Genomic DNA, 26835 nt, shown 5'->3' on the forward strand with positions numbered 1-26835 from the left:
TAGTATTTTTAATGGTCATCTAAGGTGATGTTTTTTTAATTCTCTGTTGAGGTTTTTTCTCTTAGATGCACATTTAATTTGTCTTCATAATGAGCAAATAGTCATACAACTTGCATCTAAGAGGGAGGGAAGCAGATATTCCCTCAAACACAGGCTATTGATTATGCAGTTTTTTATTCCTTAAAGTCTCCCTAAGACTCATGGCTATGAAGCTTTTTTGAAGATTTAACCAGTGAAAATGTGATTACAAGCCCAGTTTTTACTCTACAAACTTCTACGTCGCCAACAACACACACGTTTTGCTCCCCAGAAAGGAGACATCTTGAATACTTTAAAGTCCTGCAGAGACATTGCAAAGATTCAGAGATGTGTTCCAGCTTACAGATTAAATCCCCTTGAATCCAAGGAGACAGAAAATGTAATGCAGGAGCTGCTTTATTAGGCTCATAACTCTAATCCAACTGAGCATCTACACAAGATACCCTCTGGGCCCTGCCTCGTAGAGCATGACTCTGTGGTTCCTGTGCAGCTCAATGCATAGAACAAAGCACTAACACTGACAGGGTTAAGGGTTCAACTCCCATTAGAGATTGCCAACAAAGGCATCGCTTAGGAGGAAAGGCATCCACATTGCAATGAATGTTGAGTCTGAAGCAAACAACAGATCTACATTTAATACAGTACTTTCTCATGTTTGAAATGTATTTGTGACTTTGGGATGTTTTGAGGTGTGTTCAACTGGGGACATCAGACAGAAAGGCAAAGACAAATGTTTAAATAAGAAATACAATATGTTTTTTAGATATTCAGTTTCTGCTTCTTCAGCACTGAGTACCTCAGCCTAAGGTTAGATGGCAGTTCACTACTAAGATGAGTGACAACTTTTGGAGGCAAGATATTGAGTAGCTGAAGTTTTTTGCACCTTTGAGGCCTATAGCTTTAAGGACCAGCAACTTATCAAACATTTAAGACTTCACGCAACAGATTTTCTTCACAGGTGAAAACAGGAAGCTTGTATCTGATCCAAAAAAAGACCTACATGCAATGACGTTTTTTTTTCCCCCACATACCTCTCTGTGGAATTATATTTATTTAATTAGCTGAGAAAGCAAGGTTGGAGACAGGGAGCAAGTACAAGCGCCCTCAGGCAAATTACCACCACATTGTGCATTTCCAATGCATCACGCCCAGCGTCTTGTTCGCTCTAACCTCATTTAACCTACGTGCTAATGTGTTCCAAGGGGAGCAGACGGTGGTGGTGCATCAGGACGTCACTTGTACAGTCTGTTCAAGTGAGAGACTGGGGTTTGTCAGAGTCTAATGCCTTCTTTCCATTAAGTAGCTCTGCTCTGAGCCTCAGGGGTTTGCTGCGGGAAGGGAAGGTTTAGCTAATGAACAGCACAATTTGAGAAATGCGTTATGTGCACCTTGGATTAGAACTCGCTTTGAACACAGCACTGAAGAAACAATGAAGACAGAAATACCAGAAAGTGACAGCTTGCATTCTCTTTTTCTTGCTTTGGAAGTCAGTCAAAATGTTCTTGGAAAAAAGGTTAAATTACAGAAAGGATTATTCATAACAAGCGTTTTCTGTTCGTTTAGAAGCCAAGGTCATGGTGGTCAGCACTTTTCAAATACTAAACCAGGGAACAGTGCATCCTGAAACACTTCTAGTGGAACTGGGGCATATTAGACACACAAACGCACCCTCAGTCATGTTCTCTAGACACAAAGTGAGTGGCAAAAGGATGCTGCGACAGAAACTCAAACATCTTGTTCCAGCAAGAGTCTCAGGTTTCAGACTTCCTCTCTTAGATGCTTCATCTGTCTCACTGTCTCTGTCTCCATGGGATTTTATTTAAGTTAAGAAAATGACTTTTGCGAATAACTCAAAAATAGCATCAAAATCGTCTGAAGTATTATTCAGAGGCAGAAATCATTGGTATGTATGATATGTAGGATCTGCAGTGTTCTGTAGTCGAGGGCACAACCAAGCATACAGAGAATTTCTGTCAGTTTGTCTGGGTATTGCAGCACAAATAATCATTGAGACATGCAAATAAAGGGAGTTTCCATGAATCAATCCTGACTTAGAAATGCAGGCAATTCTTTTTTTAACATTAGACAACAAAGAAGTGAACAATTTTCTCAGTGACCAGAATGTCCTGCCTAAAGTCCAAGGTGAATACAAAACCTGATCTGTCCAGACAATTTCTGTTGAGGATGAAACTAAACTGTAGCAAGAGTTGAAGGAAATCTGCAACATGATGCAAGTGGGAAAGTTGCTACATATGTAGGATGGTAAGGTTATAGTTTATTTCTATCACTGCCGTTACTGTAATAGTGTACCACTGCAATACAAATAGGTGGAAAGGTCATCAGCAGCATCATAGCTGAAAATACTCTCACCTACTCTACATTCATGTTTTTAGAGTGTTATTCTAATCAGAAAAACAAAGTCAGTGACTAGCTAGCACGTAATGTCCTATCTTAGGGTGCACAGGTGAGGAAGATGGGCTCCATTTTTATAAAGTTATACAGAATGGAGTAAATATTTCACAAAAATGTTACACATGTTACTTACTTTCTCCATTTTACATCTATTAACAATCCTTCCAAAGCTCCATTTGATAGAGAACACAGGACACTAATGTAGGTCAAGTGCTGGCATACCCACTGAGAGTTCGATATTTAAAAGATTTTTTTTCTTCAATTTCCATATATTCATGATATTATAATTATCTTATCACCAAATGAATAAATAATGCAAACAGTTTTTTTGTTTGAGTAGTTAAAGTTCTTACAGTCATGAAAAACACTCTCTTTTCCAGCACTTTCAGACTGAATCCAGCTGGACTGATTCCAGCACAGCTGTTCCTGGGGTTGACTAATCAAAAGAATGACTGAAATCTGTCCAATCCGGCCAGTTTACACATTTGGACTGGAAGGGCTCTACTCAGCAGGTTTACCTCAGTCGAACTAGAGGAGTTCATCTTGATGACTAATCAGGCTGCCCGTTGTTCAAAGTCATTAAATCGACCTAAATAAACTAAGTCAGTCCAACTTTTGACAAAGCATTCATTTTAGAGTCTGTTTCAAGAAGGGTTATCAGAAACAACTAAAAAGCCCTCCAATCTGTAACGTGAACAGATGTAAAGCAAGCTGTTGTTGATTTCAATCACAAAGTTGAGAACAAAAACAAAAAAAAAGAACAGTTCATTTTCTTGGAACAAATCATACTCCATATAAAATCAAATTGTGGAACCTTTAACACAGCTCAGGAATGTACTAACAACTGAACACTATCATAACACATTGATGTACATCTTACTGGAACAACAGGACTCAGCTTTAATACACTACTTGTACTATAACTATTTAATTAGGTATTATCATTGCAATCTCTTTTGCAATAGAGAGTACCTCAGTACAGCAGAAGAAATGAGAACAGACACACAACAAAAAGCAGCCAGTGACACACACACACATGCAAACTACATCAGAAACAATCACATACATCTCATCACAACAGGTCATCAAAAGACATAGACAGGATATAGACAGAGCACACATTTTTCAGCCAGCTAGATTTATCGAATAAGACCTGCAATAATTGTTGTCTATCTGCCAACATGGCCCTCAGAGACTTGGCAGCACTTATCTGGTAATCATCTCCCTCATTTCTAGAGACAAAGGGAAGAGTAACTCCAAATGGCTTTAAACTGGGTTAGATTGCAGGTTAAATTGCATCTTAAAAGACTTCTCTGTTGGTTTCCGGCACTAATTGGCTTGAATTGGTGTGAAACAGAACACATTTTTCTTCTTTACTTACTGCTTTGTCAGACCTCTTTCAGCTTTTTTAGATCCTGGCTTTTCGGTGTTCTGTGTATGTGTGTATGTGTGAATATGCACTGGAGTGTCTTTTCATGTGTTCTGAAAGCGTGTGCCATTTCCCCCCGGGTATGTATCTATATGTACCTACGTGTGTGACTTTGAGAAAGAGAGAGAGAGAGAGAGACATCTGTGGATGCCCCCTCGAGGGACCGAGACGTCCCGCTTGGTTCTTTATCAGGTTCTCAGGGCTTTGATGCTGCTCCTGCTGCCTCCTCTTATACTAACTACTAAACCCTCTGATACAGAAAAGGAATATACAGTGGAAGATTACATATATTATGGTTGTGTCTAGATCTTCAAAGAAAATCATCTCTGATGCCCCCTTTGCTGTATTTCCAGTGCTCTCATACAGAAGGCCACAATATTGAGTGAGCTGGCAGAGACTTCACTGTCTTGCCTGAGGACATTTTTGTCAGCTGTTGTTTGGGTCAGTTTAACTGAGAGGCCAATCTGTTGCCACTTCTGCTTATACACACAGTGCCCTCTGAGACAAATTGTGTGGCACAACCAAATGTAAAGGCTTGAGTTAGCAGCCAAGAATATGCGACATTTCCACAACTATAGCAGTTGATTATCACAATTAAGACAGATTCCCCCAAAAATAAAAATAAAAATAAAAATGTAGAATTAACTATATATGTATGTATGGTATATGTAATCTTTGACAGCACAAAGTTTAGAATTGTCAGCTTTGGGGTGCAAAAAAACCTGCTTTATACATATATCAGAATATCAGAAACCCCTTGCAGCTGTAGAAGTGCTTTTCAGTATCACATACTGTGTTCCAACTTCCCTTGAGGTGAACAAATAAAAAGAGCACTTCCCTACAGGGATCAATGAGATATCAAGTTATTATTACAGCAAGGTACAAACATGTCTTTAGCCAGGCTCACTAGAAAGAAAGAACAACCCCTAGCATCTTGTTGTAGTTTTTATTTTTATTGTTCTTGTTCTCTTGCTGCCTCTTATGAACTTGGTCATTACAAAAAGCTGACTAAAGATTACAAGTTACCTAGCAACTATTGCTATGGAGCAGGGCTGTGGAGCAATGATTGCTGAGCCCAGACTTACCAGATAGCGAGAAGGAGTTCATTGCGGGCAGACACAAGACACTTGAGGGGATCTATTTGGTGACCTTTTCATTAATGAGGATCAAAATAAGTGGTTAGACCACACTGCCATTTATCTGCTGCCACTCTAAATCCTCACAGAAAGGCAAGGATAGAAACACTGACTTCCGTTGCACTCACGCAGATATACAATTTGATCTTTTGTGCACCAACTGTAGACAAAAATACAATTTGAAAAATGCACTCGGCAAGTGTGGAGGAGAAAGCAATGGGAGGGAGCAAGCAGCGAATGTTATGGAAAACTTGAAAACAACTTAGTAATAGTCATAGGTTGGCACAGAAAGTTAAACGCCAAGCAAAACTGTCAAAATTATGGCGAGGAATGATGTGTGTCATAACACACGTTGAAAATAGTGGCTTTATGAGAGTATGAAACGTTTTTCATACTCTAATAGACCAGGTTAACCAAGTGTGTATACAAGTTCAGCACCATGGAGAGTGTCTGAAGGCCAGAGATCAGCACCATGGACAGTGTCACGGGGAGAAAACTCAATCACATAGCGGATAATCTCTTTTCCCATCCAAGTCCTGCAGTTGAATGAACCATGGACCTGGAGACACCGTTGACCCTCAGTAATCAGCCGTAGAGCCTTTTTATCCAGTCACGCTTAACAGAGGGGGCCTCTGCTTTGAGGAAGAAATACAGTCAAACAGCAGATAGTTCCTACAGAGGGGCTAAAGGAGTGTAACCAACCCAATAAAGCAGGGAAGTATTGGACTCACCATTCTGTTCTCTGCCCCCACCATGATGATAAAAACACAATAAGATCTTGAGACCCTCACCTTCTGACAAATAGACCACATACGTGAGGAATTGCAGCTACCATTTCTTTTGGAAACCTGCAGAACTTCCACTGCTGTATGTTCAGTGTTCATTGTGAAAGCATCACATTGCAATCCCAGTGCAGAAGCTCACCGTTCAAATACATGACATCAGTGTACTACAAACAATACAAGTGGTATACTTGCAAAGTATACTAGAGTATTCCCGATATACTGAGAATTCAACTGTAGCCCTATGGCTTTGATTAGTTTTTAGTTTATCACTGTTGTTTTACCTTCCTCCTTGAGTGTCCTTATCTGGTTTGTTTTGTTTTTTAAATTAATTTGAATTGGCTTCTACAACACAATCTCCCTTCAGGATCAGTAAAGGACTGTCTACTTTAAGAACAGTGTAGCAACCTGATATTTTTGTTATTGAATGTAGCAAGTCAGTATTATATTATATTATATTATATTATATTATATTATATTATATTATATTATATTATATTATATTCTGTCTCATTCACCTGGGTGCCATGATAAATCCAATTCAAGTCTTGCCTGGGAAACCCTGAAGTGCTCAAGTGTCAAAAGTACATAATGTAATGTAATGTTTTTCCACTTGTGTCTGACATTTAGAACCCTTTCTTATCAACAAAACATTGGCTATAAAGCTGATGTTGGTCTCAAGGCGGTCAGCACTGAAAATAGCAATAATGTAACTTTTACAATTGTTGGTTCTGCTCATCGTTGTAGCCTGCTGGTGCAATCAACAGCCTATGGGACACCTACCCCTGGCAGTGTTAACCATGATCTACAGCCTGAACACTTTGCTGCCATTTCTGGTCTCCAGGAGGGAAGGCTATGGGGCCAGTGGTTATAGAAATCATCCAATTTAGTGAGATTTAAGTTTAACAGTATGATCTGTCTTTGCAGGTCTTTACATTTTTGCTATCTCCTGTTGTGTTCAAAGGAAGATACACACTGCTCCTGATCTCTGAGAGAACGTTCTCAAAGAGCTTTGCAAGTTTAAGCTGTGTGTCGAAGAAACTTTATGTAGGAATACACCATGTGATCAGGCTGAACTTTAGCAGTAGCAGTAAGACAGGGATGAACAAATGAAATTGTGGTTTCTACTGGAATCACTGGTGGGAAATCTCCACCTACAGAAAGTGATGAATCACAAAATAAGTCAATACAACTCTTTATCTAAAAAAGAAGCAAGTGAGCAACATGTCTGAGTGGAGATCACCATCTCCACTCCACCCACTGCTGGCCACAGATCAGAAATGTAAGACAGAAGTATCCTTCATAGTTCATATACTGTATCGTATGACACAGTTTTTGGGAAATGATGTCATTCAAACTTTCAAAAGTCTTAACAGTTACTCTATCACAAGGTGCTAATTGGCTCTCCCAAAATGCAATATTGCTTAGTTCTGCTTATTTTGTTCTTTTCATATTTGAAGCACACTCTTCTAAACAGTTTTCTGAGATGAATATAAATGAGGAAACTCACATTCCACTTTGCAGCAACAGATAAACCTAAAATTTCCATTTCAATATCATATACCACCGCTTATATTCAAATAATAGGTAATAGCACATTCCTGTGACCCTGGAATGATCATACATGACAAAGAAGTGTGATGAAAAGGAAGAAGCTTAGCAGGACACTCATTTTGACATATTGCAGAGACTGTATAGGGGCGCGCCTCAGCCGTTTAGCTCTCCGAACGGTGTAAAGCTCTTATCTAATGCACCCAGCAACACCTCTGCTCTATTGATTTCTACACCTACAACAAAGTGAGGAATCCTGCACACGGGGGTTTTCCACACAAGCAACCTCAGCCGTATTTTTAAAAAGTATTTCACCCAGGGAAAGTTTGCTGAGCGCATCGTTCTCATTTTCAGCCGTGATCTACTTCAGCATTCACGCACACGCACACATTCTCCCCTGTGCAGTTTAAAATACACCATCTTCACCGCAGCCCAGGTTAATAAGGGAAGTGTGCTAAATCTGTTGCTTGTTGCTGTGTTGCTAGTGAAGGCATCTTTCTCTCTCCCATACACTTTAAAAGAAGTTTGAAAAAAGCCAAACTTTTAGAAAACACTTAAATATGATTTTTTTTCTCCCCCTTTGCAAAAGCTGAATGTACTGGTGCTGACAGGGGTATACTAGTCTGTGTTATGCTTCAGATGCTTACAACAACCTATGTTCGTGTTTTCCTGACAAGCAACCTCATGCAACGACTGTCCTTTCTCAGTGCTACCCATTTTATATCTTCACACTAAAAAGCAAGCTACTTCCAGCAGCTGGCTAACATAGCTTATCGCAAAGACTATAACCAGGGGGAAACAGCTAGCCTGGCTCTGTCCAAAGTTAACAGAATCTGCCTACCAGCACCTCTAAAGCTCACTTTTGTACAAGTTGTGTAATGTGAACAAAAACTAGTCTACAGTGTAGAAGTGACAAATTGCAATTTTGTGTGCAGGACTATTTCTTGGCCAGGACCAGTCACTCAATCTAGTTTCCATTGGTTGCCTGGCAGCTGCTTAGAGACACGAGATGGACTTTTATATAACACCCACCCCCCCCGTAAAGCAGTAAACTGACATTTTAATGCTTTGGTTTTTGTACGAGTATATCAAATGAGCCTGGCTAGCTCTTTCCAGTCTATGTGTCTCTTGTCTTAGCTTTATATTTAACAGGTGTCAGAGTGGCTTTAACTAATTCTCGGCAAGAAAGCAAATAAGCATTTTTCCCAAAATGTCGAACCTGCAATGATTGGGACCGCAGAACAGAAAACAGAAAAGGACTTCTGTTTGAGGTCATTTGATAATTTAGGTAATTGTTCTAATTTCTTTGGATTTGAGGAAAGTAGCGACTTGTAGACTGGATGTGAGCTACTGTTGATGAAACTTCAGTGAAATGCTAAACAGTGAAAAGAGAGACGAATGATGATTTGTATTCAGCTGCAGCTTCCAGCCACGTCCTCTGTTACACACTTTTCTCTCCTCTGAGACTAAACACCATTCATCTACACACACACACACACACACACAAACTGTCAAACTGTAAAGACGCAGTGTTTAATGAAACATTTCTCGCACATATGGACTCTTCACTAACATGCCAAAACACACACAAACTCACAAACATACATACTTTACACACAGATCATGTGGATACACGTCACCTGCTCTCTCAGCCACATAAACACGCCCCACACGCACACACACAAACATGCCACATACTGTGAGCAGTGGCCTCATTTATAAAGAAAGTCAGTAAGTAGAGAAAGAAAGAGAGATAGATATAGAGAGAGAGACACACACACACAGAGAGAGAGAGATTTAGTGGTCCCAACAGCTTGCAGATATTTGAAGATCAATCAACACACACACACAACAACAAACGTACATACACAACAAACTGGCCCCAAGCTCCACTGGCAACGAACCATGCATCTCACTCTCTCTGTCTCACACACACACACACACACACACACACACACACCACCACCACCACCACCACCACTGCACAAACATAAAAAACCCATTCACTCCCAACCTATGTCATATATGAAACATTAGACACAGCTAACCCACATTGAGCTGCCCCCTGCTGCAGTAATGAGAGGCAGGTAGAGCACTACTGTATCTGCTGCAATGTTATGGTAATTCACATACAGGAACAATACACTGAATGTTTGTAGTATTAAGAGATCAATAGGAGCACATATTGAACAACAGAGTAAATAGGGAGGAATGGACGACAGGGCGTCCAATAGAATAAGATTAAGAGATTGAGGAAACACAATACATTTGGATGAGATAGTGATTGTAGATGTGGGTAACATCACAGAGACAGCTAAAGGTGAAGGAACTTGAAACCCGATGAAAATAATTGGCCCAAAAATGATCATGTCTGTTTCCCACTATTATTGGTTGCAGTGTGACTACAAGGTTGCTAGTTCAAATCCTTGAATGTGAAAATCTGCAGGACTATTTAACTATTTTTTTATTTGAAACATTAAATATGAAACAAATACAAGATTTGAGTGTTGTTTATCTCTGCAGTGAAGTTGCTCTTCATGCATTTTTCATGGGAAGTAATGTTTATATAATAGCTTTTTTTATGTTGTACTGTTGTCATAGTTTGTGCCGATTATTTGGCTCTCCTCCTTCTTCCATGAGATAACTGTGATTTTGTCAGTAATAATCATTATATCACTCCACACTGTGGCAATTACTGGGGATTTGTTTAGGAAATTTAATCTGGAAAACAAAACAAAAAAACTTGTGGACTACTTTGCAAATGACACAGATTTCCCTGGGATTATTACCTGGTTGCCTTTTACTTCGGTAATTTAATTTTAATACTCAAATTCTAGTGATAAATAATAAACATCTTCTCCTGCTTCATTTCACTTAATTTAGTAAATTTGTTGAATAAAACAAGAGTCATGAGCTTCATATACTCCAGTCATAAAAGTTTAAGAATTGGCACTCATCCAGACAGCCCACTAAAGAAATACTACCTCTCTCTTTCTCTCTTTCTTTCTCTCTCTCTCTCTCTCTCTCTCTCTCTCTCTCTCACACACACACACACACATATGCTCAGCTGTCACCATTATGTCCATCACTTTCCACAATATGCACCATACAGTCTGTTTTAGTAAGCATGTATGATAAAAAAAAATGTATTTAACACATGCAACATAATTTGCATTTATACCTGCATTAACCACTACTGTATGCCAACATTGGAAAAAAAGTTATGTTAACGATTGTCTCTACTCTGTTAGCAAGTATGAAGAGACCACAATGTCAGTGAGTTTCAGACAGTGAGCGCACATCATGATTCACCTCATGATGACCAGGTTTCATAGCTAAAACAGACATTAAACCTGCATCAAAATGTGTCTCTCACTTCACTTAAACTTCCCTTTAGTGTCCCCTTCTTTAGAAACTTGCAGCCATTGCAAACCAAACATCAAACAAGCTGCTCAAGCACATCTCCCTAACCTGAAACCCTTCATTCACCCCAAAGAAAACAACTGTCTGAAGAGCTGAAGTTTCCATATTAAAGACTTGCACATGAAGATCGCATTCACGTCAAACAATCTAAATTCACCTAGACACAGAAACCCCACCTGTTGTGTAACTGGTCAGCAGGTCTCACTGTACAGGAAGAAAACTAAAAGTAGTTTATGTCTCCTAACACCAGCCAAGATGCTTTATTTACTCGCATCAAGAAAATCAAACTGACTCGCTGAGAGGAGAATAAGACCTTCTTCTTTCAGTCTAAACGCAAAGCTCATTCAGAGTTTGTGCGGCTTCCTGTGGACATTCAGCCTTTGAAAGACTATCAAGAAGAAAGAGAAAGAGAAGAAGGAGAAAGAAGGGAGGACAGATGGGAAAATAAAATGACAACATCATCAGGAGGTAGGCATTATGCTTGCCTTATGGCACACACACCACACACACACACACACACACATACACAGAAATGCATGTACAGATTTACTGCAAATGCACACAGATATGTATACACACAAACATTTACACTTGCAGGGACTGACACGCAAACACACATAACTGTTACACACAACAATACACACATACACACTTCTATAGAAAGATACAAATATGAATGCATTAAAAATCAAACACATCAAAGATGTGATCCAACAAACATCAAAAACCACACAGAGCAGCGTACAGTTGTCACACACACACACACACACACAGCATAGTTGGCAGTAGTCTCTTTCTCTCACACACACACACACACACACACACACTGTACCCTTTATTCGGCGTCTGATGACCCCTAAGCGGCACTTAAGCGAAACAGAGAACATCCTCTCTCTCTTTATCTTCTCTTTATCTTCTTCCTGCTTTCTTCCTCTCCTTTTTCCTCTTCTTCCTCCTCAGTCAGACATAGTGTGAGCCGAGTGAAGGATGAGAGAGAGAGAGAGAGAGGGAGGGAGTGAAAAAGAGCGGTATTGGAGCGCTGGCCAGTCACATGGCGAAGACAGGAAAGAGAGAGAGAGCAAGCGAGTCCTTTTTCTCTGAAGGGGAGAAGTGATTACACAGTCCCCTCTCTCTCTCTATCTGTGTGTCTTTCACCTCTGTCTCTCACTCTTGTTGTTTTTTTCTCTCTCTCTCTTTGTGTGTGGGAAGTAGTGTGAATTTAAGCTGCCTCCCTCTCTCTCTCTCTCTCTCTCTCTCTCTCTCTTACTCACACTCGTTCTTCCTCTGTGTTGCCTGTTTTCTGCTTTGGTTTTACTTCTTTCCTCTTACCTGCCTCTCTTTCTCCTTCTGCATGCTATCTTGTCTTTACTCCTGATCCTCTCTTTTATTGTTGTGTCTTTTTCTTCATTGTTATACTGTTTTTCTCTTTCTTTTATGTCTCTCATTATTTTGTTCTTATTATTTTTGTAGCTTTCCATTTTCATTATTATTTCCTCTAGGAATCCTTCACTCTTTTTAGGGCTCTGGGTGGTTGGTTAGTTGGTTGGTCAGTTGGTCAGTCCTCCACTTTGGTCCAGACTAAATTATCTCATCAAATATAGGATGGATTTTCTATGAAATTCGGTACAGACATGCAGGGTCTACAGAGGATGAATCTGAATACCTTTGGTAAATACCCAACTTTTCATCTAGTACCAGCAGCAGGTCAAAACATTTAATAATCCAGAAACATATTGCAACATCTCTGGACGGACTGACACCAAGTTTGACACATACATTCATGGTTCCCAGAGGATTAACTTGTAACTGGTAAATATCAGACTTTCCATCCAGCGGTACCATTAAGTTAACATTTTGTGGTTCGGAGTGAAATGTTACAACAGTTGTTTTGTCAGTGAATTAACTAAGTATTCTAAACATAAAGAGAAATGGATTTAGGCTTGGCAGTGAAATTTGGGAACAGTAATATAAACAGCCCTCTTCCTTTCGTTCATACTAAGAAATTGTTGTTCGTGAACGTAACCTCCCTACCATACATGCTTTTACCGGAGCCCTGAGTGTTGGCACCCGATGAAATGGCTCTATTCAAATGAAAGCAATGTCAAGGTTTTTTATTTCAAGTTGGTCTGAAATCAGTTTTAAATTGACTCAATCAATCTTAAACTGATTTTCTTTCTTTGTCTCCTCTCATTTTCCGCTGACAATAAAAACAAAATGAAAAGCTTGTTTTCTTCTCTTCAGTGATCATTTACTTGATCTGTTTCACTTCTTTGCAGGAAGAATAACATGGCTTGTCAACTTCTCTCTCTCTCTGGGCTGTTCCTCAAACTCTCTCCTCTCTCTCTCTCTGTCTTGTTGTTGTTTTCTCTGTTGTTGTCTCTCGCCCCCAACACTAATCTCCTCACTCGCTCTTTTTCTCTCAATTTAACCTCTCGAGTTCTGCGGGACTCCAAATTCTTACAATCTCTCTCTCTCTTTCTTTCTTTCTCTCTCTTTCTTTCTCTCTCTCTCTCTCTCTCTCTCTCTCTCTCTCTCAGTGTCATGGTAACAGTGTTGAGGGGGTGGAGGGAGGTTGAAGGGTAAGCTATAGCAAAATACCAGAGAGATCAAAGCAGCAAATGGCTTGGCTCAGCAGAGGGAGCGAAGAATAGAGATATGATGGGAGGGGGTGAAAGAGGAGGAGAAGGAGGTGAAGGGTGTTGAAAAGGGAGCAGTGGAAGAAGGGGAGAGGAGAAAGACGGAAGGCTGAAAAAGAGAGGAGAATTAAGAAAAGCAAGGAGGAAGAGAGAGCAAGAGGAAGTAAAGAGAACACGACACAGATGAGGAAGGGGGCTGAGAAGAGAAAGAACAACAGATGAGAGAAACATGAGGGGAGAACAAGGGGAGAGAATGAAAGAGGAGCAGGGTGGAAAAAAACAGGTGGAATAAGGAGAGGGGAGAAGTGAAGCGAAGACTAAAGCTGTTTAGTTGCGGTGTGATGAGAGGGGAGACAGAGATTATGGAGGATGAAAACAGGACAGATGAGAGGTTGCTCAGAGAGAGGTGGAAAAGGAGAGATGACAAGTAACGGCTAAAGAAAGAGTGGCGATGACGAGTAGGGATGGGGGAATATAAAGAAATGAGAGAAGAGAAGGGAAGAGAGATGTCATGTTGATTGAAACACACCTTGTTACATGATATTCATTATGTTTGGCAAATAGCAACAGAATTTCTGCAAACAAATGAACTAATACGTTAGTTGTCTTGGGAGGAAGCAGCAGAGGTTTCGAGTAAGAGGCTGAGGGGTTCAGCTCAGTGTTACAGTGATACTGAATGGACCTACATCCTAGCAACAGTCTATTTTAGGTACAGTACGTCTATTTACCAGCCTGGTTATTTTAAATTTAAAATATAGTTGCAAGAGAATAAAATACAACAATATTCCTGTGTACCTCTATGCCTATCTTCTACTCCTGTTAAACGCATCCTGAGTTCCATCTGTGGTTGGGTTTGGCTTTGGTTCGAGTTAATGAATTGTCATTTTGGTTAAATGAAATAATAAACATACATCATGTCTTGCCAGATACGTTATTTAATGTTTATTCATTTCTTTATTGTATTGACAGAAAAAATAATTAGACTGACATTATTTTTCCTTCAAAACTTATATTTAGAAATAAGTAATTAACAGTGAAAGAGACAGGGGTGTATCTGAAGTACTTCCTGAGCTGTCACAACATAATCTTGTTCACAATAAACTTTTAGATGCATGTGCACATAAAATCTGAAGAAAATAATATTTGAAAAGATTGAGAGCAACACATAATTTGCTTTTCTTCATTGCTGAGGTGTTGGTTTTGTAGGACACAACCTCAAAGCACCCAGTCCTTCAACTGGGACACAGTTTACAAATGCAAAAAAAGTTGCTGTGCAGCTGTAGATTTTGGTGTTAATTCTCAGTGGGTTTTGTAGTAGGAACACTTATATGTTATTATTTGATATCAAAGTCACTGTGTCATTTCAAAGTAAAATAAAAAATCTGTTAGAGCATTGAGCAAATAACAGAACACAGGCCCATTCATTGGCAAATCAGACAGAGGAAGAGCACCAAGGAGACAGGCTTTTTTATTATTATGATGATAATGCCCATGTACTTTTAAATGTCATTCAAAATGTCAACCAATCCTGCTATTTAATGTATAAATGAACCAATACACACATCACACAGCTTCTCTCACTCAAGTCACACAGTGAGGCTTATTAATAAAAGTGCTTAACCACAAACTGCAAAACACAAATTAATGGTCTGTTATATAGACAGTGAATAAGTGAATAGGACAGCCACTGCAAATCCAGCAGCAAGTAAACAACCTGTCAATCACAGCTGTCGATCAAGACCCACCCACCAGAAGACACACCCTTATATACTGTAAATTATATTATCTTGTTAATAAAGAAATAATTCTTCAGGACAATAACTGGAAGACTTGAAACTGGTAAATGAGACCATAATGACTTGTGAAAAAGAAGAAGCTGACCTGTTTTTTAATGGGGTTTTTTTTCACTTGTACACTGGCATCAGAGTGATGCTATGGTAACTGCTTGGCTATAAAACCAACCCAAGTAAACAGAAAAGAGAGTACCAAACAGAACAGAAAAACCCGAACTGGAAGAGATAGAAGCTTCCTGCAGGACCCCTAGGGAGATATAAGTAGTTATTTATGAATCTCATTCTCTGGCACCCTCCTCCACTTCATTTTTCACATACACACATACTGTACATATGTGATATATTCTATTACACACAAATGCATGTATGCGCACACAAATGCAGCTATACAATAATCAAAGAAAATTAATCTAAATCCTATTTTTCTTCTTTTTGTCAAACACAAACAGGACTCACAAAGGCATTAAGTTGTAAAGCCCCTCTTTTTTTGCCTCTACGTCAAACACACACATAAACACAGATTGTGCGTCATACACATACACAAGCACTGCTATACGCACATCCTTAGAAAACTGCAGGCAAAGAATACACCCACACACACCACACAAAAACACACACACTTATACATGAGCAGAGAGCACTGGAAAAGTATCCACACAAACATCAGCCTACACAACAACACACAAAAAAACATACACACAAGACTTGAAAAAAGGGAGAGAATTAAATAATAAAAGCTCTAAAACCAGACACTGTATAAAAGAAGTAGACGTAACCACAGTGGCGTCACCCGTTGGTTTATGGACAACTGATTTCAAGCCTCAAGTGTGTTATTTTGGCCGACGGCATCTTGGTTTGGCAGAAGTGACGGAAGGTTTGAGGGTTGTATGCCGCCTTGGCTAAGACGCCCAGCTCTTCCAGTGAGACTGCTCTAGCATGTAACATGAAATAAAACCAGCCCGGCCTGGTTTTTTTTTTTTTTTTGGGGGGGGGGTTGACAGGAAAGTGGGGGAGAGAGCGAGGATGACACGCAGCATAGGGCCACAGGTCGGATTCGAAGTTGTGGCCACTGCAGCAAAGACTCAGCTTTGATGCATGGGGTAGCCTTGATACATAGCCCCCCCAGGCCAGGAACAGTTAGCATAGCACACGCTATTATGATTCATTTGGATGCTAATGCAAGCAAAAAACAAGCTTAAAACAAAATGTACCTACTGGAAAAAATTAACAGCCAAGTCCTTCGAGTATTGTTTCTAAAACTGTGGGTTGGGCACCGCAGAGATCCACTGCAGGGGGGCACGGTAAAGCACAGGAAAAATATGGAGTAAAACTAAGCTGAAGAAATGTGATACACTTCACATTCACACACTACTTTTATACAGCCGATGTCTAAACCAGAGAAAAAGGACTGGGTGACGAGGAGATATGAGAGAACCAAAGTATGAGCACAATGTTTTGTCTGACATGCTGTTTGTATAGTTACAGTTTGGTTATGTCTAGGCAACTATGATAAAGTTAGAACAAGATCATGGTCAAACCTAAAAGAAACCAATGTGGTTCAAACTGTGGCCTCCAGTGTCAAAGTAAGAGGCTTTGAACACCCAACCTCTACGAGATATGTATGTGATGCTCTTTATTCCCCATCCTCCTTCAAGACAGTCAGCATTTGATCAAGAATGGTTCAAATTTGCTAGGTGGAAAGGAAACATAGATAACTTCGAACAGAGAGACGAGCAGGAAGTTGATGAAAGTCGTTTAAGTTAAACACATACAGGGGCTTTGCAGAATGCAACTGCATCATTTTCTTGTGTTAGATTCTCTTGTGTGTGTGTTCAGCAGAGTTATTAATCACAGCACTGCTGCGTAGCAAGAACACTTTATCACCCTTCAACACACTCGGAGTGCAGATGTGCAGAACAGCAAGCCACTGTAACACCATGCTTGTTCAATTAATTGGTCCATACTGCACAATACACAAAGAACAAAATCAGTGTGATGTGTTGCACGAAGCTAATGTGACCAGGAGTCCAAAGCTCTATGTAATCACAAAAGAACACATGAAGAACGCTATTAAAGTACAGATAAGTAAAACCACTGTTCAACAACCCAGTGCTGGTGATTTTTAATTATTTTACCTATTTGAGCTTCCACTTTGGCAGCTGAACAGCATTTGAGAAGCGTGCAGCTCCAGTCTATGTCCATTTCTTTCCCTGAATGTATAGAATAGAAGTCAACGACTCAATTGCAATGCAGCACATAATAACAGAACAGTGCTGGCAGACATAAAGCTCAAACCTTTGAGAAAGCAGCAACTGTTGAAACCGGTACACACAATGCAGATGAGCAGAGCAGGAACTAACAGTCCAAAGCGTGGTTAATAAATCATCACAGCAGCATAGTCCACAGAGTATAACAAGAAGCCAATATGGCTGCTCAGTACACATAATTCAATACAGTGTGAAATAGATGTCTGGAGGGTTACACGGATTACCACCAGCCTGATAAATTCAATCTGGGACATTTTGGTAAATGGTCTGGTTCCTACCCATCTACAGTTCAAGGGTACATCATAGTTGACAAAAATAATTGGCTAAAATAGTGTATGTGTATATTAACATAACAATAACATTCTTGGTTGGGAAAGGTTACTTTCCTTTTATTCCACAGTAAATTGAAAACTTTATACACATTTTCCTGGTCCTTTCCTCCTGCAACTGCACTAACTGGGGTTAGATGTGTTGGATGTGCACCTTCCCCCTCCTCCATCTTCTTATTTGATACATAAAACAAGAACACAGCACTCTAAGAGTAAAACATTCAAGGAAGCTAAGTTAAGTGACCCCTTTTTGAAGATATGAGTTGAACTGACACATACTGCACAATGCTGATGTGCTGGGCATCCCCTGTGAGACCCTGTAATGTCAAGTCTAAGCTTGTTCAGTTAAATCCCTCAGACCAGTACAGTAGACAAAATCCGACATCTATTGCTCTAAGTTAATGTGACCTGGAGTTCACAGCATGGTTTATGCAAGAGACGGAGGATACAAATATTGATTTCTGCAGGGTGAAAAATGACCTCCGCTCAGCAGCCAAATCCTGGCGAATTCTGGCAGTTACATTAACAGGAGTTCTGGCAGATAACCAGCCGAGGGTTCCTGTTCTATACTTAACGCAGTTGTTGGCTCACAAATGTGTGTGTCATGTAAATCTTAGAATGAAATACACAGTGGATAGAAATAGTCACTTTCCTTATCCAGATTTGGACATTTAAAAAAAATGCAGCTTCCGATGAAATCCAAAGCCCACCGGCATAATTAAAAGTGGTGCCATCAAAATAAAGATAATTACTTCGACAAGCCAACTTTCCAAAAGATGACAGAATAACAGGTGATCTGTGGTTAGTGCAGAGCAGAAAAAGAACAGCAATTGTGACAAAATGGCTTTTGGGACATTTTGTGGACAAATATGGACATATGGACAAGTTATTGGAACTCAACAATAATGCTGTAAATTCTGTAAGTGCAGAAGTGTAGGATCAGCAGTTTGCATGTTGTGTTTATCTTATTGATTATCATAGAGTAATTAGGTTCTCTACTGTACAATCTGTTGTGGTGGATTTTAATTACAAAGCTGTTTGCTGCCCTAAAACTTAATGAGGACTTTGTGGTGGGAAGTCACACATCGCTTACTACGGCCCTCATGCCACTACAAACCCACGCACACACACACACACACACACACATTGTGTGAGGTCTGTATAAGGCATCAGAGAATGAGTGCTGAGGCTGGATTAGCTCTGCTCTGTTCTCATTAGCTTAATCTTCTGTGTGAAAATACACACACACACGCACTCACACACAGGCGGATACAGTATCTTTATAGACACACAAAGACACATAACACACAACACCAAATATGATGCAAAAATGTGCAAATACACACATAGGCCTACACACCAGATGATGAAAGTTTGCAATAGATCATTATTATGAGATTGTTCTTACTGTGATTGCTGGTACATTCACCTTTCACACACACACACACACACACACAGGTTAAACACATATCATACTGAATACTGAAATCCTGGATGATAGCCTGTTCTCATTCCCAGGGCATCAAATGCCGCCGTTTTGTCACGTCCCTTAGCATCTCCATACAGACGTGCAAGGTATCCTCCAGAGCAGTTTGAGACACAGCAGGCTGTCATCTAACTTCAGTGTGACCCCTCTGTGACAGGTGATGTAACGTAAAGAGCAAGTCAGCGTAAGGAGGTGGCTTGGGTGATGATGAGTAAAAAAAACAAGAGACTTCAGGGAAGTCCGGGAGACCAGGGTTTGTGTCCCGTGTAAAACCCAAAACCAACGCTGAAATCTTTTTTGAAATTTTATGTTTCATAACGTTACTACTGCCGTTATTTTGGCAACATGACTTGTATCATATAACTTACTTAATTACTTATTTATCCCAAATCAGGATGTTTTCCGAAACCTAACCAAGTAGTTTTATTGCCTAAACCTAACCAAACTGCAACCATTTCATAACATTAATCACATGTTAAAAAGGCATCTCATACAGATGATAAAGGGTACCTTGTGGTTCTGTATGAGCGTATCTGACAAAATGTTCTCAATCAAATCAAATGGTATTTGATGAGAACTTGTTGATTTCTGACTTTCCTTCTCTTTTTATAAAATATCTGATTTGGGGTCACCCCTCTTCATCTTTCTCTTTCTTCCTCCCCTGCTCTTCTTCTTCAGTTTTGGCAGAAATGGAAATTAGTGCTAATCTCACAGCAAGAGGCTTAGTGTTCGCAGACCCGTGCCAACATACACACACACATACAGCCTCATGCATCTATGCAGTTGTTTATGCCAGAGTGGTGCGTAGGTGTGTTGTGTGTGTGTGTGTGTGTGTGTGTGTGTGTGTGTGTGTGTGTGTGTGTGTGTGTGTGTGTGAGTATGTTGGTATTTTGCTTGTGTGTGTCTGTGCTCTGTGAGAGTGCAAATGGCTGTGTATGTGTGTATGTACATGCAAGTTTGGTCTAGATTTGTGGATGGATGTGTGTTTTCGTGTGTATGTGTGTGTGTGTGTGTGTGTGTGTGTAGAATCTAGGCCACATCTTCAGATCTCGACACTAAAACAGCATCACATTAGTGTTGGATATTTGGAAACCAAAAACAGCCAATAGGGAGCAGTGATGACGGATTCAGTCCAACCTCATCCAGTGACATCATCATGTCAATCAAACATCAAGGCTGCACTGAAACAGCATATAGAGAATAAAGTTAACCAATTCATGTGAAGTAGGACAGAACTCAACATGAACAAATCTAATCAGACAAGCTGCTGGAACAGGTTATATTGGCTTTACCATTGTTATTATATGAAAATATGTTTTATTATGAACCATTTTCTTAAATGTTCTTAAAATAATAAATAAAAACTACACTTTTTTATTCATTTTATGAATACCTGAATCATTTTATATATTTATTGTATTTTTGTACAAATAATTCTGCTTAAAAAGATTTGTGTTATCCTCTTCTGTATTTTCTATCTTTTTATTTTGGCATTCTTGAAGTCCTATATTTTAATTATGGTATTACAAAATAAACATTTAACATACTACTCCTCTCCTGTCCTCTCATTTTCCTATAACAGAAGAAGCCACTAGAAGCCAGTATGAAAAACCCTTCCACAGAATGCCATAACTCATCAGAAGTAAACAACATGAAGCAAGAACTTGGTCAAAGTTTAATCCTGCTGAGCAGTGTCATATTGGTGCTGCACCATGCACTCCCTACTGACACAGTCCTGTCAACTTATTTAGGATCTCTTTCTAAGCCAAAGCAGGAGGTTCATATATTAAAAAGTACAAATGATACAGACACCAGTAAGTGCTGGAACTTGAAATTACCCCAGTACTCTCTTGTACAGGTGCATCTGTACCAACAAGAAAAAAAAACGGATGTACATTTATTGTACTTGGCAAATTAAATGATTCTCATATCAAGTAGAACTCCTCCTGCAGTTCCACAGGGAGTTACTGCTCAGTAAATTTGGGGTTAAAAGGTCTAAGTGAACCATTAAGAGGTGAAGTCACAGCCATGTTTTATTATTCAGATGGGAGGGGGGATAATGGAGGCATAATGGACAGAAAAGGAAGAAGGAGAATTTGAGGAGCGAGAGAGAGTGTGTGTGTGTGTGTGTGTGTGTGTGTGTGTGTGTGTGTGTGTGTGTGAGTGTGTGTGTGTGTGTGTGTGTGTGTGTGTGTGTGTGTGTGTGTGTGTGTGTGTGTGTGTGTGTGTGTGTGGAGGTGTGTGGAGGTGTGTGTGTGTGTGTGTGTGTGTGTGTGTGTGTGTGTGTGTGTGTGTGTGTGTGTGTGTGGAGGTATGGGAATCCCAAAGCTGCTTGGCTTGGCACTCTTCATTTTTAGATTGTAGACAGAAAGAGAGAGACAGAGAGAAGTATGTGATTGCACCCTCCAGTGGTAGCATCAACACACTGTGGCACACCCAACAAACTCAATGACAAAATCATTGCCTTTCAAGTGTTTTCTGATCTCCCTGATTGCCAGGGTAGAATGATTTGTTACTGTCTTCCAAAGCTGTTGCTTGTTACAAGAACTATTCAGGAGTATCTGATTTGCTACCACTATGATTAAGAATTGGAAACATTGAGGCTCAAAAAGTACTGTTATAGGTTATAAGAAACATTGACAGTCAGTAGGAAATAGTTGTCTTCTGGACTTCTCCTTACAAGGCTTTGTGGCACTGTCATGCAACTTCTGCCTTCCGTTACACCGATCAGCCATAACCTTATGACCACGGAGCAATGGAAAAAGGTGGCCTGGTGTGATAAATCAAATGTTCTTTTGCATGTGCGTTGCTTACCTAGGGAACACATGGCATCAGGATGCAGTACGGAAAGAAGGCAAGTCGAAGCAGGCGTTGTGATGCTTTGGGCGATGTTCTGCTGGGAAACCTTGGGTCCTGCCATTTATGTGGATGTTACTTTGACACCTACCTCCTACCTCGACATAGTTGCAGACCATGTACACCCTTTCATGGAAATGGTATTCACTGATGTGGCCTCTTTCAGCAGGACAATGTGCCCTGCCACAAAGCAGAAATGGTACAGGAACAACAAGGTGTTCACTTGGCTTCCAAATTTCCCAGATCCCAATCCAGTTGAGCCTCTGTGGGATGTGCTGGACAAACAAGTCCGATCCATTGACTTAAAGGACTTAAAGGATCTGCTGCAAACGTCTTGGTGCCAGTTACCACAGCACACCTTCAGAGGGTCAGGGCTGTTTTGGGGGCAAAAGGGGACCTACACAATAGGCAGGTGGTCATTATGCTATGGCTGATTGGTGTATAACACACAGCCACTAGAGGTCCTTGTAAGGTAAACGCAACATTGTTTAGGTGATTGACCAAGACTGAAAAACCTGAGAATGTAAGTGAATAGAATTGCGACAGAATTGAGTTTACCAGACCTCTGTAGCCCACCCCTCATCTCTATAGCGGCTCAAGGCTACATTAGCAGCTACTAGCATAACACACTAGAATCTAATGTAGATGCCAGGATATGACAAGGAATAAGAATGTGTGGGATATAAAAGAGGATATCACTGGTTCTGCTGCTTGAATTTTTAAATATTATATCAGTGCAATTGCTTAATCGGTGCAGTACTATTTTAAGGTGATTTATGTTTTTTTTTTTGTTCGAAGAGAAACTGGCAAGATCAAAGCTGTTAGCTGTTATTTTTGATGGTGTGCAAAATCTTACATTTTTACTGCAGTATTTTCATGCAAAAAAGCTACAAGTGGAACCTGTCCAGTAAAAGATATGATAATGCCAAGCACTGTGGGCCAATTGACACCCTTCACTTTGTAAAACAACACAGCAACAGCAAAGCACCTCACAACAAAGCAGCAGAATTCAATCATGCAAGCAGAATAAACCACTGTAAATAAAGAGGGCCAAACACTGCACAAATTCATTTATGAGTTACACTGTTACACAAACATTTAGACAACGTGACCAGAACACAGATATTGAGGCGAGCAAATATTAGAAAGCTAATATGGGTATGAATACAAACAGATCTAGATAGATAGATACATAGATCTGTCTTCTCTGTCCATCCTTATTCTTTTTTCCTACCAATTCCCCATTATTATCTCTTCTTGCTCCTTTACCGACATCCATTTTCCTCTCCCCATCTCCATCCCTTCCTCTACCTCCCTTGTCTGTCTGTATTTTCCTCTTCCTTCCTTCTCCTCATCCCTTCTTTCTGCGTATGCCCTCAAACTCACCTTCTTTAGTCCCTCTTCTCTCCCTTGCTATCACCCTCCCCCCACCCCCCACTCACCACAGTTCTTTCTCCACTCTCTTCTATTCCCACCCACATCTAACTTGTCCTGTCTTCTCTAAACATTTCTTTGCTGTTTAAACATCTGATGCAACCGAAAGCAACAGCACCCACTGCTGCTTCAATCCCACAATGCAACAACAGTCCACCACACTCCCCGGGCCAGCAATGCCACAGAAAGAGAAAGGCAGCAGCTGTGTTGTTCCCGCAGTGGGAAGATTCTGTTTTAACTTTCCCACTGAGTCTGAGACTGTTTTCCTCCAAACAGAGCAGTGTATAAACAGAGCTGAGGGACTGCAGCTTCCCCACTGTATGGCTTTAATTTAAAAAATGTATTGTCACAGTGAAATTTGGCATGCAGGCAGGGTTTGCATTAACAGCACAGAAAGAATAACACAAAATGTGGAAGACAAAACATATTGTATTATATAAAAAAATCAGCTGATAGAAGATAGAAAATGTGCTACAGATAAAAAACTATTTTGAGACTTTCCACCTGTTGATTATTCCAAGTGTTGGTTTTGCATTCTGTAGGTCATACTCATGTGTCAAGTTAAAGGCAATATACATCATGTACAGTAGGTCACATTTGTGTGTTTGAAGTAAGAAGCAATATACTGTACATTGACCTAGTAAGAGACAGCTTCCCTTTAACAATGTGATGCAAGAAGTTTAAACTAACAGCTGGTGCATTTATATTCTTACAGGTGTATATGAAACCTGGAAATCAAAGTATCAAACTTCCATCTTAAAGCACTTCATGTTTCAAATTACTTTACAAGGAAAGAGCCCTTAACATACAAATCAACCATCTGTTACACTACAAAGTATATAGCAATAATATAAACAAAGGAGCAACACGAAGCATATGTCACAGTATAATTTCAGGCCTTGCTAAATGTGATATACAGCCAACAACTTAATAGAAAACAAGAAAATTCCTCCAAACACTTTTACCAACAACATTACAACAACAGTCACAATGGAAACATTTGACCAATTCTGGGAGCAGTGGGTGGCGAGGGAGCAGCTTGGGCTTCAGGGTCTTGCTCAACTGCCAATCCTGCTGATATTGGACAACCTGCTCTTCGTATTGAGCTACGAGATGATAATACTAAATAATACTAAAATTCTCTTCTTTTAAATATCGACCCACTTGATATTGATTTTGGAGAGGATTTGGGATTTTGCCTACATTCTCAACAAACCTTTGGAGATTAAAACATGGTTGATTGAGTACCGGTGAGTCAGCAGAGTGGGTAAGTCCAGAGGCTACTGTAGCTGTTTTATCAGTGTTAAACTATTTAGCACAATAGTTTAATTTTGTATTGTGATATGAGCACAGAGATCACAGCACAGTTAATGATACCAATTGTAACCCAAGCATACTTTAGATTATTTTCCATAGGATCCCAATGAACCCTAACCCTATATAACGCCAAACAACCCAAAGCAATAGCTGAGCTCTCAGCACACAACAACTGCACTAAAAATAGGCTCAATGGGGCAGATGGTAAGGCAGGTTGTAAACAAACCGCCAGGAAGGGAAGACGAAGGTGAACGATACAACTATTACCCAGACTGTCTGCACATCCATCACAGTTTACAGACCGAGTTCCTGCTTAAACCTTGACCTAACGTTCTTCCTGTGGTTGTGCCCACCAGCGGTTTTACTGTGCAGTATTTTCATCATTACAGACGCACACACCTTCAGTTTACCTCCAAGTAAAGTAGTTTATAAAATATGTATAAAGTGGTTTGTTGCTTTTACTGATTATTAACAACGTTTGATCTTTGCTCACTTTCTTTGCCTCGTTAGACATTTCATTGTGGCAATGTTGTCCGTTCCCAGAATGCAACAATTATTTTGGTGACTACATTGTTATTATAATGAAGAGAACTGATGGCCAGCGCTCCGAAAATAAAACTTGGGTTTCAAGCAATGTTTGCAAAGCATGGTTAATTTGTTTTTAATGGCTTTTACAACAACCGCTGGTTCTGTTTTCCTGACAAGCAACTAGAAGTTGTACTACAAACAACTGACTAATGGACAAACAGCCTGACGCCATTATAGCCAAATGGCATAGGGATAGATGGATCAGCATGTTTGACCAACATCAGAGACCAAGGTTTGTCTGTGGTTTCCCTCAAGTTAGGTTAAAAAAAGTATGTGCATGAAGTGTAAAAATGTATTGTTGGGGTTCTAAAATTCACAAACTTTTAAAGATGACTGGACCAAAACTAGCTTTCCAAATTTAATGCCCAAAGGAAATGGGGTGTGCCAGTTGAGGCTACTGTGGCCACTTCACTACTATTGAAACTACATTTCAAGAGTTTGACTGTTTCACCAAAAGCTGCAACTTCTAGAGTTGTGTTCAGCACTCTGTGTAACAGTGTGTCCTTCCCACTCAAAAACAACCAGATAAAGAAATCAAAGACAGACTCCCAGTGGACACACAGCCTGTAACAGCATGGCTTCCACATGAGAGGAACTGCTAGAGGGCAATTTCCCTAAATTTGACAGCACACATTTTGAGCCATCCAACTTGGATTTCAGCATAATTTTCCTCTTAAGTTTCATAATTTGTATGGAGAGTGAATCCATGCAACAATTTGTGCTATTTGTGCCAACTGCTTTCCATTCAAATCATGATGGAGTAAAGAGATGAAGGTAGGGAAGAACAGAGCTTTTCTTTTCTGCCTTTCCCCTCCCACACTCCTCCTATCTAGGAATATTCTTCTCTTCTTCAGCCCACTACTTTACTCTCATCCCCTTTCTCTCTTTTTCTAATCTTAGTGTTTTGTTAAAAAAATGGCATCTGTTCCTGGTAGATGGTTCTTTTTAAGATCTGTCAGTAATTTAAATCATTTGGGTGGCAAAATGATCAAAGATGTTTGGATCCACATTTTAAAGATGGCCAATTTGTACTTCAAACAAAGATTCACATTTCTTTTACTTGAAAGAGCTCCTCAAGTTTGTGCCTCGAGCCTTGACCACTTTACACTTGACAGTCAAAGAAAACTGTATTCTCTGTCAAATGAAAAATTGAATAGCAAAGGGTTTAGGACAGTCTGTAAATGCTCTGAATTCAAAACACTGACAGACTAGTGTCAGGAGATCCATCACCGCTTTGTATTAAACAACAATATTCTCCTGAAGACAGTTTTCCAATTTTGAAATACAAACGACAAGGGACTGATATGGTTCAAGATGGACTACAACAGATAATTCTTCAGTTCACTGCCAGTGCTTC

General features: G+C 39.9%; 1 protein-coding gene across 7 annotated transcripts in view; it reads right to left on the reverse strand.

Annotated features, from left to right (window-relative positions):
* The window catches only part of grip2b (glutamate receptor interacting protein 2b), a 253256-nt gene that overhangs the window by 110552 nt on the left and 115869 nt on the right, over nt 1–26835 (reverse strand). For 2 of the 7 annotated variants that reach the window (XM_051415110.1, XM_051415107.1), the window contains exon 1: nt 11605–11900. The exons of the other annotated variants lie outside the window; for them this stretch is intronic. In XM_051415110.1, the coding sequence (XP_051271070.1) occupies nt 11605–11659 (55 nt within the window). In that variant the 5' untranslated portion in view covers nt 11660–11900. Of the gene's footprint in view, nt 1–11604; nt 11901–26835 lie in introns of those variants that run through there. 7 annotated transcript variants of the gene reach the window in all.

This window comes from Dicentrarchus labrax, unplaced genomic scaffold (genome assembly GCF_905237075.1).
Source record: "Dicentrarchus labrax unplaced genomic scaffold, dlabrax2021, whole genome shotgun sequence".
NCBI lineage: Eukaryota > Metazoa > Chordata > Actinopteri > Moronidae > Dicentrarchus > Dicentrarchus labrax.